Source organism: Mus musculus, chromosome 17 (genome assembly GCF_000001635.26).
Source record: "Mus musculus strain C57BL/6J chromosome 17, GRCm38.p6 C57BL/6J".
NCBI classification, from domain to species: domain Eukaryota; kingdom Metazoa; phylum Chordata; class Mammalia; order Rodentia; family Muridae; genus Mus; species Mus musculus.
In genome coordinates, this window is record NC_000083.6 from 5709177 (window position 1) to 5724048 (window position 14872).

At 47.7% G+C, this 14872-nt stretch overlaps 1 protein-coding gene across 9 annotated transcripts in view; it reads left to right on the forward strand.

Moving 5' to 3' along the window:
* The window catches only part of Zdhhc14 (zinc finger, DHHC domain containing 14), a 261330-nt gene that overhangs the window by 216615 nt on the left and 29843 nt on the right, over positions 1-14872 (forward strand). For 6 of the 9 annotated variants that reach the window (XM_006523214.3, NM_146073.3, XM_006523216.4 and 3 more), the window contains 2 exons: positions 3212-3349; positions 5793-5841. In XM_006523214.3, the coding sequence (XP_006523277.1) occupies positions 3212-3349; positions 5793-5841 (187 nt within the window). Of the gene's footprint in view, positions 1-3211; positions 3350-5792; positions 12101-14872 lie in introns of those variants that run through there. The other 3 variants (XM_017317406.2, XM_017317405.1, XM_006523215.3) reach the window with 3 other exon arrangements.

A 14872-nucleotide genomic window follows, 5' to 3' on the forward strand; every position in this document is an offset into this window, starting at 1 on the left:
AGGCATGGCCTCACTCCTGAGCCTGCTACAGGCACTGAAAGTCATTTGTTCCTGTAAATTTAATGTATATGTCGTACAAGTCTTCTGAGTGTGAGGGTTATAAAGCTGATTAGAGAGACCCCATTCTGTCCTCGGGGATCATGAGGTGGGGGTAGGATAGCAGAATAAGAAAGCAGCAGCAGAAAGCTGTCCAGAGTATGGTCAGGATGGCCCCGGCCAGCTAACTCATCATTTTATAGTGTTCTTGGGTTTCTAACCGCGTCCTGGTGATACATAGATACATTCAGTCACCTGGTAAATATCTGTTGGATTAGAGCCTAGTCAGTATTTTAGCAGATGAGAACACATAAAAACTAACATGGCTTCCAATGAAAGTGGGGCAGCGCCCGCGGGACTTGCTCATTGATTATGTGGCTGGAGAGGGAAGGATGAGGTCAGCAGTAGAGTACTGGTTTCTGAGTTAGGTAGTTGGCTTGATAGTAGTTGAGAGAGGCTCATATTGCGGAAAGAGCAACAGGAAGTCTAATCGGAGAAAGCATATCTGAGATGCTAGCCAGACCTAGCAGGCATCGATCGCTGAAGGTAGGGAGTGGCCATTTTGGCATTGTCAACATGCCGTTGGCTCTTGAGCCTTCAGATGGAAGATTTTACCCGTGCACAGAGTCCACAGTGAAGAGGAAGGAGCAAGCCAAGCCTCTCTAGCTCATGGGTGGTACAGGGGAAAACAGGAGAGATGTAAGCTGTAAGCTCGGTGTTGGGGTAGAAGGGACGGCAGGTTCACAGGCCCATGATACCTGATTTCTGCATCCCCAGAGAGGCCTGGAAGCCTCAGACCTGGTAGCCACTATGAACACCACATCTGCAGAAGAGACACGAGAGACAGTCCATGGAGAATGGCTCGGTGCACCTGCAGTTTTAGTGGGACTTTGTCCACCAAGAAAGTTTCAACAAGACACAGTTCTAAGGGAAATGACATACAGGCCAGGCTTCGGGAGAGCCATGCCCCAAGCCCAACCTGAAAGTGCTAACTTCCCAGAAGCCTCCAGGAGACCACAAGACTCAAAGGGTCATCCTTGGCTGTCTGTCCTGCTGTCAAGAGATCGCAGCAGTGTTGTTTGGCTAGATTTAAAGATTTCTGAACTAAAATCAAAAGGCCTACCCTGTGGAAATGGGTCACACGGAGTAAAACCTTGTCCTCTGGAGGCTTCTAGATGCCAATGGCTCCTCATGTGCCTTGCATGCTCTCAGCTTTTGCTGAGAGCCGTTTTCCCTGCCTTCCAGAGGCTCCGTCTCTATGCAGGATTTGCAGAACCAGCCATACCACTGAAGGCAGAGTCTGGCCCAGCATGCTTATCAGCTCCTGGCTTCTGCTCCCACTCCCATTTTCTATACTCAGCTGTCAAGCAGGAAAGTAATTGCTTGAAATAATAGCCTTATAGTCTTGGGGAAAATCTGGCTGGTCCAGATATTTCCCCTGTCTTTTGCATCCTTCATCATGTGGACCTGATGTTGTATAGGTGGTGGACTGATGACTTAGGGGAGATGATGTTTGCTTGTTTAATTTTTTTAAGACATTTTTAGGCTCACAAAAAAAATGGAAAGGAAGGTACAGTTTTCATCTACCCGCCACCCCTATGCACACAGCATCCTTACCAGAGGAAGCATATCTGTTAGGGCTGACAGCTCTGTGTTGACATAATGTCAGAGTCTGTGGCTTACATTAGAGATTAGGGGCCCCCGTGATCTTGAACAAATATCCAGTGGCATAATAGGTATCTATTAGTACCTAGCACAGACTGCCTGCGTAACTCACCGTCCCCTAGCCACAGTGAGGCAGTTTTTATTGAAGGGGTTAGGAGACAGTGTGTGTTAATGTGGAATTCCCAGGGACACACCAATAGTAATCACTGTCCCTAAGTGTCTGCATTTCATGGGTCATCAGCTCTGTCACCAGGCCACTGCGCTTGGAATGTGTCCTGCTGTCCCCTCTTCTTGTTCATGTTGCTTGCAGTCCAGTGTCCCTTCCATTTCCTAGATCATGAACCTTACCCAGGTGTCCTTGTGCCTTTTCAACAATGGCACGTAGGGGTTCATAATCAGTGGCTCCTGAAGCTGACCACCTTGCTCACCTCTGTTATATTTTTTTTATAAAGTCACACTTGGTAGCACAGTCCCTCTATGTTTTCTGAAGCCCAAACAGAGAAAGTATGGAAATTAGGTAGGCAGAAAGCAGAGGAAAGAGCCCGAGTATAAAGCTAAGTTGGATGCTGAACGTCCCCCAGCTCACAGGTGGTCTAAAGGGAGTGGGTGGTCAGTCTGCATGGGAGATTATCTGGATAGAAAGAGGAAGCACTTTGCTCATAAGAGGAAGAACAGACCATAAATGCTTTGCAGACATTGAGTGAATTCCCCAAAAATGAGAAGCCTTGGTCTTCCACTTTGGCACAGTGGAGTAATGGCGTGCAGTGCCCAAACATAGCTTGCTGCCATTAGGAAAGACCACAGGCAGTGTATATGCTAGATGAAGCATCTCCAAAGGGCTGGTCTCAGGGCTAATTGTTCTGATGCTCAACTGGCTGCCTCTGCACACACTCTCCCATCTCTTCATGCCTCGCTTTGCTTGTCTCTAAGATAGCATAGCGACATCATTTCCTGATAGGAATGTATTAATGTACGTGACTAGTTTGAGTTAAGGGACGATAACTGGAGTGGGAAAACAAAGGGTTGTCCTCCTGTCCTGCCCGAGGCCCATTCAGACTCTTTCTGTGACCATTTACTGTGTCCCGGGCCACCCAATGACATAGCCAGCGCCAGCCCCAGCCCCAGCCCCAGCCCTGCCCAGTCCTTGTCATCAGATAGTGTTGGCACCATTTAAGGGAAGATTGTTCTGTGAACACAGAGGTTCTTTGTGAGGAAGAATCAAGTCTTTACTTCTGAGTTTGAGAATGTATGCTACTGTTTCTTTCAGTAACCATTTGAGAGGAATTCACATCTGGTGTTTCAAACCACCTGTGTTCTGTTGAAAGACTAACTATGCTCCTGAAATGTTTCAGTGTTAGTAAGGTCCTCTCGGAGTTGTCCATTTGGAAATACATAATCCGATATTGTTCTGCTATATTATTGGAGTATCTTGGGAGGGAGGGGCTCCCTGGAGTAAACAGATATCTTATTAATTAAATTCCATTTTTCTTTTCTCTGCCTCTCATTTCAGAACAGTTTGATCACCACTGTCCCTGGGTAGGCAACTGTGTGGGGAAAAGAAACTACAGATTTTTTTATATGTTTATTTTATCCCTGTCCTTTCTGACAGTCTTTATATTTGCATTCGTTATCACACACGTCATCCATCGTAAGTATGCCTGGCGGAACAGGTGACGTATGTAATCATTTGCCTGACCTTGGCTTTTCTCATGTGATTCTGAGTTACTGTTTCTGACCATTCTGGCTTTCTCCCCACCCCCCAGCCCCTCCTCCCTTCCAGTCTACTCACTCTGGGCTTCTCTTTCTCCATCCCTCTCCATCCCCCCCATTCCTAAACCCCATCCCTCCAATGGCAGTTTCCAGACGATACCTGGACCAGGTCCCACTTATGCTAACAAGGCATCACACTGACATGCCTGCCCTCTCCCACTTCAGTGATGTCTGCGGGGGGGGGGGGTGTCCCCTGAAAGGTTCACCACTCCGTTTTGTACAGACATAATGAAAACTACCGAATAGCTGAATCTGCTCCTGAATGACCCGTGGTTTAAAAATATACATCCCTAGAGGAAGGATATGTCATGGTATCGACTGACCCATGGTTTAAAAATATACATCCCTAGAGGAAGAATATGGCTGAGGACAGATACTGGGTTTTCTCCTCCACACATTATATATGTTCAAAATATACATCCAATGAGATCCTCAATTTCCTGCCACAGTATGTACAGTCTCTGATGAATAAGGAATGTGGCTTTTTTTTTTTAAGTTAGATTTGAGGGTAAGTGATTTTAACCTATTTGCATAAGAATGCAGCTTTTTTTTTTTCCCTCATTCTCCATTGTGAAGTTCATACTGAGCTTCTTTGTCTCCAAGTTATTCCCTTTCCTACAACTGGGGATGCTGAGAAGGAAGTTAATTGGTATTGAGCTACAAATCTAGACCTTTAAACTTCCATTAGAGTGTCACTGCCCACATTAGCTAGCAGTTCTGCCTCTCAGCCATTCCCAAAGTAAAGAACCCATTAGCAAGCACACAGCCTTGCTCTGGCGTGTTTCTGGAAGTATCTAAACAGAGCGGCTCTATTGTCTTCCCCTGCTGCTGTGGATCTTATGAATGGAGCAGGCTAAGGCTCTGTAGATTCCATTTCCCTCTCCTCCTGTTCGGGTGGAGTCCAGGGATGGACTAGGGAAGTAGGGGTCCAGAATGGTTCCCAGCGGTCTCCAAGCAGCAGTCAAGTGCAGCCATCAGCTACCCAAAGGACTCGCAACTCTTCTCATCTCCAGGCATTTCTGATGCAATTCTCTTGTCCGGACGGGACACAAACCGGGAATACATGCCTGAGAGTCTAAGTCAGTGGGTTTGTGGAAGAAGCTTGGTACTCATCGGAGTCTTCTTCCATGCCTGTTGGAGCTGGTGCCAAGGTGGCTTTGCAGAGAGCCCCCTTTCTTGGGGCTTTTTGAATCCCCAAATGGCAAAAGCAGAGCTGGTCTGTAGGTTCATGCACAAAAGTAGCAGAGAAAAAGCCAAGGGTGTTAGGTGTTGTCTTGAAGGAAGTGATTGTGCACCTGGGCATACTCTGCACATACATGATACTCAGAAATAGTATTTTATTTTTGCCTTACATTCTTTTATAAATTTTATAAACTTTCTTATGAAAAAAAAAACTTGCAGATAAAAAAAAATCATGTGCAAAATTAACCAGGGTCCAAACCCTGTGCCGCACCATGAATCTGCACATGGTTGAAATAGGCACGACTTACAATCTCACATCCTTCAGGAAAGCTCAGGCAGCTTCCGGTTCACGCTATCAGGTTGCATTCCGAGCCTCACCAGAGCTTTCCGCCTGCTTTTCCCTTGCTCAATCTTGTATATAAACACCAGGAAAACATATGCACACTTGTGCAGTTCCTCACACACGCGTACACACTCATAAACCTCACAAGCTTTCACACTTACACCTGGTCACATGTCGTCATGCACCTGCACACACACACACACACTAAAAACCTTTAAAAGTTGTTTAAAGTAGGATGTCATTATATCAAACACAAAGCCTGATCTCTCTTCTCATCAGATTCAGCTTAGCTCAAACTCCCCCAATGTGTCCTTGCAGGACAAGGGTAACACCATCACCCAAAAGGCGTCAGTAAGTGAATTTCATCTCTGTTTATTCTGGGTAGCAATAACTTCCCAGGAAGACTGTCACTGGTAGCTAAATTCCTAAGACCTCTACTACCCAGAGTTAACAAATGTAGGCAAAACAGAGGAAACTGTGTAAGATTTTGTTTTCCTGTTAAAATGAGAAGAGCACAAGAGCAATCAAAGATATAATTTATGGGAGAATATACACATCTGCTTTCATTGAAGAAAAAATATAATGTCCTGCAGATGTTGGTTCTAATTCTGAATCTGCCATTTTCTGGAAACCATGCTCTCTGAGCAGTACACTGGGTGCCCTAAGGCTTATGAAATACAAAGATCGTTTAGTGGGTGTTGAGACACTTGCTCTTCTTCTGTAGATAAAAGCATTGAGCATGGGGGTGAAGAGGGGCTGAGTGTCTGAAGAGTAAATCTTGGCTTCATTCCCACAGGTTCACAGCAAAAGGGATTCCTCGATGCCCTTAAGGACAGTCCAGCGAGATATCCTTTCCGGTGGCCCAGGGGGGACTTTGCTCGTGGAGTCAGTCTTTCACCAGCCCCTACATTCTTTATTTATTCTTACCTCTTTAGTTCTCTGGATTTGGCTTTTCTTCTCATGAGTCACACCCTCAATGTGACTTACTGAGGCACTGGGAGCCTCACAGAGCATCCCCTTGTCTGAGGAACGGATTCTGAACAGTGAGTCTCCAGGTGGCTCCCGCAGCCCTGTCTAAACTGCAGAGCTCCTTAGCTTGAAGGCTGTGTATGGAGTTTTACCTGCCTCTCCCACCCCAGAAGCCAGCTGAGATTTGCGCTCCAGCAGGTTAGGTTGAAACAGAGCTGTAAGCCTGCCTGATGTCACTGTGGTGAGCAGGTGCTTCTCACGTTCATGGATGCCCAGGTGTGAGTCTGTCTGGGGCATGGGGCAGCAGGTGAGAGTCCTGGGCTACTCGGGAGACTCTGAGGTACTTAACAATGTTCCTCTGCAAGTGGAGTGACCTCTATTGTCTCTAGACAGAACTCTCTTTCACAAACCTGAAAGGTTAAGTCATTTAGATAAACAGGGACCATTTCCCACCCCCCCAAACAGTGCATATATTCATGCACCCCAGAATTATGAATCTTAAAAGAAAAAAAAATGCCTGTGTATTAAGTGCTGTGTGGGCTTCTGCTGAGTGAGCCTAGGCTTCTGCTGATTTGCTGTGGAATCAAACAGAAGGGCCTGCTGACCTAGCTCCTCAGAATTCAGCTCTCCTTCTCCTCACATAACAGGGTAGACCGCGTTTGAACTGTTCATTAATCTCATGAGTGGTTTTCAAAGGTGGTATGGTAAACATGTGCTTGCTTTTTAAAGTAAAGCCATCTATGCTGCTGAGCCCCGGAATATAGAATGAACGTGTGTGCGTGTGTGTGTGTGTGTGTGTGTGTGTGTGTGTGTGTGTGAGAGAGAGAGAGAGAGAGAGAGAGAGAGAGAGAGAGAGAGAGAGAGAGAGAGAGTTGGGGGCAGGGCATATTTACACAATAGCACATTATCTCCTCCTGGCCCCGCAGAGCACTGTGGACTGCGCAGGTGGCTGGATTACCGGTCATCCTTGGTAGTCAGCTGATAACTTGTTAATGGTGTCTGTGTGGTGGAAAGAGACTAGGGAATGCTGATAACGAGCAATGGGAGGCGATTGAAGAATAAATTCCACGTGTTCTATCTCCTGTTAATGATCTAGAAAACTGGAGTTAGTTACAGGTTAGCAAGGAGAAAGGATAGTTCATGGGATCAAGCGCTCATCGGAGCTGCTAAGAACAGGTTCATCAAGGCCTAGCATCCCTTGTTCCTTCCCACAGCACCCAGAGGGTGACCAGCTCCCCAAGCCCCTGTGACCTCCAGATTCAGAGGATATTGCTTCAACGGGTCTTAAAGTGAAGCTTGGCCTGTGTCCCAGAAACAATCACATCTAATAACAGTGGTTCTCAACCTTCCTAACGCTACGACCCTTTAATACCGTTCCTTGTGTTGTAGTGAGCCCCAACCATAATGTTATTCTGTTATTTCATAACTGTAGTTTTGCTACTGTTATGAGTCATAATGTAAATATTAATCATAATGTGAATATCCGATGTGTAGGATGTTTGACCTGAGGCCCCTGTGGGGCTTGAGACCCCGGTGGATTGAAAACCACTGTTTTATGAGAACCAACCCCAGGGCTGCTGCCAATGTGTGGTGGGTGAGTCTGACCTGTAATGCTTACAGAGCTGTCCCTTGACTGGTGGTAGTGCTACCTACAGCTCACCCTCTCTAGACCTTCAGGCTTCAGAACAGGGCGCCATAATGCTTCCAGAGGAAGGTCTGAGCTGGATTGCCTGAGTGTTGGACCGAGCCTCGTGGATGCTGGCGGCTACTCTAGGAGGAGGGGATAACTTATCTTTTCAGACTTTTGGTGACTTCAAACCTGGTCTGACCATGGCCTAAACATACCTTGATGAGAAATAAGGGCCTAGGCAGAGGCTTTACATAGCAGGCTTATTCTGAAAAACACCCAGCTAAAAACCAGTGTCACTGAGGAAGTGAGAGAGGAGGGAGGCACATGGACCTCATAGCTAACCACAGCACCTTCCCGGAAATGTCAGCGTGAATGATGGCAGTGTTGACCAATGACAGGCAGGACTTTAGGAGAAAAGAACCGCCCACCAGCCTCAACGGTGTATAGGAACACTGTAGCCCACTAAGAGTGGACAAGGAGGGAGAAGAGGGGGTCACAGACAGCCTGGAATGGAAGGGACTCAGCAGGCCACATCCCAGTCAGCATCCCTGCCTCAGCCCCTCATCCTCCTTTGTCTTTCCCGTCTCTTCCTGCCTCCCAAGGCCTGCACACCACTTCAGGGCCTCACTTTGATTTTTACATCAAAGAAACAGAGGCTTGGGGGGGGTGTAGAGAGAGAGCGAGAGAGAACGCTCTGGTCAGTAGCCAGCTAGGTAGCTGCTCCTACCCTACTTTGTGAGATCCCCTCCTCCCTCTCAGAAAGAGATAAAGGAGAACCTACTCTAAATACACAGGACCAGGCCTTTGCATGTCCAGCCAGTTTGGTCCAAACAGAGGAGAGCTACAGGGCAGTTTGTCCTGTAAAATTCCTTTGATGAACTCCTACTTTAATGAGCCACACCTGAGGGTCACAGGCTGAGGACGACGGACCCTGGCCTTTCAAGCACATTCACTTCAGAAGGGCCTGGTCTATGGTGACAAGCCAATGCACGCCTCATGCCCACTTCTTTTCCCTCTGTGAACATCAGCAGGCCTGGGTGTGTAACGTCATAGACTGTGCTTAGGTGAGGCAAGGGACAGATTGGTGGGGAAGCACTGTGGTGAGAGCCATGGCCTGGGGGGGGCGGGGGGGGGGACACAGCAGAATAATTCCTGTCTCTGAGGCAAAATACCTCATGAAAGTTCTCTGTCTGGAGTGGGGGATGAGGAGTGGGGGGGGGGACACTTTAGCTTACATCTGTAGGGGTTTGTGGTCGAGGTTCTTCTCATCTTCAAAGAACAGGAAGCAAAATGAGGACCAGAGCAGAGTCTGCCTCTGTCCCTGCTTCTATCCCTGCCTCTATCCCTGCCTCTCTCCCTGCTTCTATCCCTGCCTCTATCCCTGCCTCTCTTCCCGCCTCTATCCCTGTGTCCATCCCTGCCTCTATCCCTGCGTCTATCCCTGCTTCTATCCCTGCCTCTCTCCCTGCCTCTATCCCTGCCTCTATCCCTGCCTCTATCCCTGCCTCTCTCCCTGCCTCTATCCCTGTGTCTATCCCTGCCTCTATCCCTGCCTCTATCCCTGCTTCTCTCCCTGCCTCTATCCCTGTGTCTATCCCTGCGTCTATCCCTGCCTCAAGTCTGCCCCCCTTGGCTTGTCTCTGACATTTAACCCCCAGGTTACAAAAACTTCTGTAACCTCCCCCAAAACGTGCTATTAGCTGGAAACTGAGCTATAAGGGACATTTCACATTCAAACTATAACAGGAGGTCATAAGGGGTGCCTTGGAGACAAAGGGTCACAGGAGACAAGGGAGATACTAACATTGAATAGATTGAAGATAAATGGTAAGTTCTGAGATACAAAGAAGACTTCATGGATTGATTTCACGTTCTCTCTCTCTCTCTCTCTCTCTCTCTCTCTCTCACACACACACACACACACACACACACACACACACACAGATCTTTATCACCCCACAGTAACTTTACGGGTTCCCCTTTAGTTACCCACTTGTCAAACAGAAGGAGGAAAACATATGGAAGCCACATCCCACAGGAAAGGCCACTGGTCAGACATGTCAGGGAGCCATGCAGTGGACACTTCCTCCCAGTATCCTCATGTTCCCAAGGGCAGAAACCCTTGGGAGTGTGTGCAGGGAAGACCAGCATACCCTGGGCTTCCCTGAAGAATCCCCCAGAGAGGAGACCCCACCATACGCCATCACACCACTGTAGCATGGCATTAACATCTCATTAAAGGGATTACAGTCATTTGTAATCATGACTTATTGTTTGGAGCGCCCCAAATGAAAAGGATTTCCTGTGGTTGGTAAATCAAGTGGCAGTTGATTCGCAAAGGCTTTCTAGAAAGCCTCTTTCTCTCCAATTTGCATTCATTTCAACGCTTGCCCGCCTGAGAGGCCTCCACAGACTAATGGGCACTGGTCTCTTTTAATGGAATTTACTAGAAGGTTGGCAGAAAGAAGGACACCATGTGGCACAGTGGGAAAATAATGAATGAAGCGTTGGCCCTAGCTGGTGGATGTTAATGTCCAAAAGACTACAAGAAAATCAGGACAGATACCCTTAGTGTCATATACAGCCGCACTTACCTGTCCAGCAAAATCCAGGGACGTGCCTGACACCACCTAAGCAAGAGCCACAGTCTCCCCCACGCCAGCCCTGATCCACTCAGAAAAAGAGGCCAGTGCCTTCCCACCACCCGCAACCGATGAGAGGAAAGGAGGCCTAAAGCTTAAGCCTCCGATTACGTTGCATAAGATCATAGTGTGGATAGGGGGTTGATTAAGGTTGAAAGTTCAAAAGAAATCCCAGAAGAGTTATAATGAGAAGAAAGGAAGGGTTTTCCTGACCCTTCATTGTGTAGACTTCTTATCAGTCTTTGTCCTTCCAGAAAGTCTTGCGGAAGTTGGAATTCATGCTTGCACGCTCTCACATATACACCTATATGTGGCTAAGAAGTGGCTTACACCTTACAAAGACCCTACTCTTCGTGTTGTCCCACAGTTTGGCTTTGTTTTAAAATATTACAGGGAGATAAATCTACCTCGTTCTTTTTTACCTACCTTCTAAATCTCCCTGCACAGGCAGCATGTTCTTTGGGTGGAGAATCACATTCCTTCCTTTCTGTCCTGTTCTAAAGGCGAGATGGTAGGGCTCAGTGCAGAGGTACTCACCTATAACCCGAATACTTGGGAAGCTGAGATTGAGGACAGCACCTTTGGGTGGGTGACCATGGCAGGCAGCACCCACAGATAAGGAGTGGGGAGGGTAGAAGCCATCCAATAGGGAAATTCTCAGGAACATGGTTTTTACCTGGTGAGATCCCAAAAGCATCTTAGGAATGATACTGGTCCATGGTCACCTGCCTCAGAATGACACGTCCGTTCTCCCGACTGTGCTGTGAGCCATGCCGGGACTTGCCCCGTCTGTCCCAGTGCCATCCCTTACTCTGATGACTGGCAACGTCTCTCCGTGCCCTCACGCGGTGGTGGTTCTTGTTTGGTTTCCCACTGCTCTTGTACAGCTTGTCACTAAGTGGCCTCCTTGGCAGCCCATTTGTCAGACTCTGCTTCTTAAAAAGCTCCGTTTGGGATGCTGGTGACTCTGAATCTGGAACCTACACACACAGGAGAAGAAGGTCTGAGAGGAGGACTGTGGGTAGATGAACCTGTGAAAGAGCCACTTCCCCTGTTCACGGGGTCACTCGTTCATGCAAATGGCCACCATCGTGGGTCCGTGGCCAGGTGACAGCACAGTTGTGGGTTTCCTACCTGTAGGTAGAACCATCCATCTGAAGGAGACCTCGACAGTACCCAGATGATGAAGGAGCCTCTCCAGAGAGGCCTGCCTGCTTCAGAGTAGGCTGCCAGGCAGATAACAGTCACAAGCCACCAACACTGTGGAGCAACCCGCCTCCATGTTGAGTTCTCTCTAGTGAGGACTATTGACTTCACATCTGAAGCCCCACCAAGACGCGGCCCAGCACATCGTGGAAATGGCAAAAAGAAGAGGTCCCATGTAGAGCCCTCTAAGTGTGGTCCCTCCCTGGCCATCCAGAGATCCTTGTTACTAAGGAAACCAACATGCATTCCACACTTGGCCAAAGAAGAAGCACCTCCATCATGGCCTCACCGTCATGAGCACCAAGTCTACAAAGCTGTGGCTGCCATGCGGCACTGCTGCTGTGTGGGGTCTTAGAAAGGGGCATGTGTCTCCTAGACGCCCAGGGACCGGGTTTGGTCCAATTCTGCCATGACTAACTAACTCTGTGAGCTTTTAAAGGGGACTTGATCTCTGGGCCTCAGCTTCCTGCCTGAAATAAAGAGGTTAGGAAGACCCTGCTCAGCTTGACTCGAGGCCTCTGTGTCTCCGTGGTATGGAGGCACTTCAGGGAAGTCTTTTTGGGTTTTGTTTTTGTTGTATATTTCTGAGATTATATGAAAGCTTGTTTTCCTGTGCATCTTTCTAAGAAAAGAACAAGAACCCCAAGATGCTGAAGATGTAGTTCGTGGTCTCTCATTGTCTACGTTTCTCCCCAGCCTGAAGCATCCTTAACTGTTTTGCCTGGATCTCCCCCAAGTCTCTGCCTTATTTTTCCCCTTCTCCCTCCACACCCCCTGCAAGCAGAGCCTGTTCCCTGGGGCACTGAGCTGGTGATTGCCCAGCCTGCTCTTTGGGTTCACAGGGAAGGCTCTGGAACCCTCTGTAGGCCAGCACTTTTCTGAGGCTTTGACCATTCTGCCCTTAGTGCAAACTCTCAGGAGTTTCAGAGAATCCATAGCTAGCCCCTGGCTACAAAGGAGCAGCCTGTCTTATCGGATGGATGCTGAGAGAGATGGAGAGAGTCCGGCAGTCGAAAAGATTGTCATCTGAAGCCATCCCTGATTCAGTCAACAAACATCCAACTTCTTATTGAATTGACTCTCAGTGGAATTTGTTTCTTCTCATTTCTATTTTTAAAAATGAGCAGAAGGGTTTTTGCAACTTTTAAGAGACAAGCACACCCTGATCCTAGTTACAGGACAAGCCGCTGGGGCCAGTGAAATATGTTGTTAGAACATCTGTACCTGAATCTGAGAGCAGATCTGAGGAGAGCATATCCAGTTCCCACAGATACCCAATCTTATAAGAAGGGTCCTTCTGTCCCTTGAACTGCGATGAGGTCAGCCTAGGACCACTGGCCTCCAGCAAGAACTGGAAAAAGAACCAGCTGAAGAGTCCTCTTGTGCTGGTTGTGTAGATTGCTGGCATTCAACACTCAGTTCTGGTCTATGTTGTTGCTAGAGTCTCGGGTAGCCAAGGCTGGCCTCAAAGTTACCCTGTAGCCAAGGATTACCTTGAACTTGATCCTCCCACATCTGCCTCTGGATGTGCTGGGGTATCATAGGCATGTACCCCCATGCCTGGTTTTCTGCAATGCCAAAGATTGAATGCAGGGTATTGTGCAGGCAAGGTAAGTACTTACCGCCTGAGATACAACTCCAACTCAGCTGTTTCCAAAGCTTCCCACCTCGGTGTCCTCAATTGTTAACCAGAAGTGGTATTTATGAATGGGCTACCCTCAGGGTAGAGTGAGTTAGTTCTTGTGAAGTCTTTAGAACAGTGCTGGCATGCCTCCAGTGATGGCAGCCGTTGTTACCGAAGAGCCTGCTGTTCCTCAAGACATATAGTCTTAGACAGCATTATCATCTGGGTGGGATGGCAAAAGTACCTCGCTTTATTCCTGGGCATCATGTCATTTTGTGACAGCTAAAAGCTCACAGTATCACTACATCCTATTAACCAGTGATGAAATGTTTTCAAGGCATAGAAGACGTTCACATAAAATTTTCTTTTTCCAGACTTGGGAGCTAGCTCAGTTGGCAAAATGTTTGCCTTGCAAGCATGAGACCCTTGAGTTCAGACCCCATGAATTAAAGCTGGGCATAGTAGTGTATGCTTATAATCCCAGTACTGTGAAAGTAAAGACAGACTGATTCCTAAGGCTTTCTGGACACCAGCCTAGCATTCTTAGCAAGCTTCAGGTCAGTGAGAGACCCTGTCTCAAACAAATATTTTTTAAAGGTGATGGCACAGAATGGATCTCAAGGTTTGACTCTGACTTAAAAAGGCATACAGGTATGCCCACAGAATCAATCTCAATCTCTCTCTTTCTCTCTAATTTTTGTTATTTCTATAAACTCTTACAATTCCTCACCCACCAGTCACACTGCCTCCTAGTGGAAGCATTTAGTAATTGCAGGTCACATTGCAAATGGAGTAGCTGTAAGTCCAGAGCCCAAATGATCACCTTCTCCGTTATAGTTTTATGGTTCATGTTTGAGCCTTCCTTCTGTTTTGCCTTCCCCATTATCCTGTATGGCAGTAATCGTGACACACAGATGATTCTGAGATTGATGTCCCACTCCCATCTTTATTCTCTTCCTCCCCTGGACCACATCTTTTTTTCCCCAGCTCCTGTGTCGCCTCATCTCAATATCTGTGACCTTTTCCCTTACTTGCATAGAATTCTTACTAATGTCACTGCTTCTGGCTCGACATCATTTCCCTGGCTTAGCCTGTCCTCTGGTCCCTTAATCTTGCCCTCCTGGACTCCACCTCTGCTTTGTAGCCAGTGTGGAGCATGGTATCCTCCTGAGCCACCTCCCAGCCCCCATAGGGAGGAAAAGAAAGGACATATGGGAGCCCTGCCATTGAGGTGCATGAGCCATTGTCCCATGTACACACAAAGCTTCTGCATCTCTGGCTGGGCTTCCTTGTGTTTCTCTTGTCCTCTAGGGACCCCTCTCCAAAACCAACCTCCAAAGGTAGATGTGTCACAGATCAGGAGACTGTTCACTTTTCCCATTTGATGTGAGACACCCTGTCCCTAACAACAGCCTCCATCACCACACTGAGACACTGGGCAGTGCATTCAGTTCTGTCATCTAAGGAGAATTATTTCCAGCCTGGAAACGGTGATGACAATGCACAGCCTGTTCTATGTCCCTCCATCCTTGGTCACACGAGGAAAGTTCAGGCCTCTTTACTTTCCCCAGCCTGTAACTCACAGCTAGAAAATGTATATTTAAACCCTGGATCTGCCCCAGGATGAGATGGTTTTTTCCTGAGAAACATCTGTGTCTCGTAAACAGGCTTACAAACATCTGCGGGACAGAAAAATCCCCCATCCTTTCAAATCCCTACATTCTTGGTTGATCAATGCCATCTGGTGAAGGCCATGCTGTTCCTCCGTTGGTGGCGGCGCATCACGTTGAATGCCTGGCTTCCTC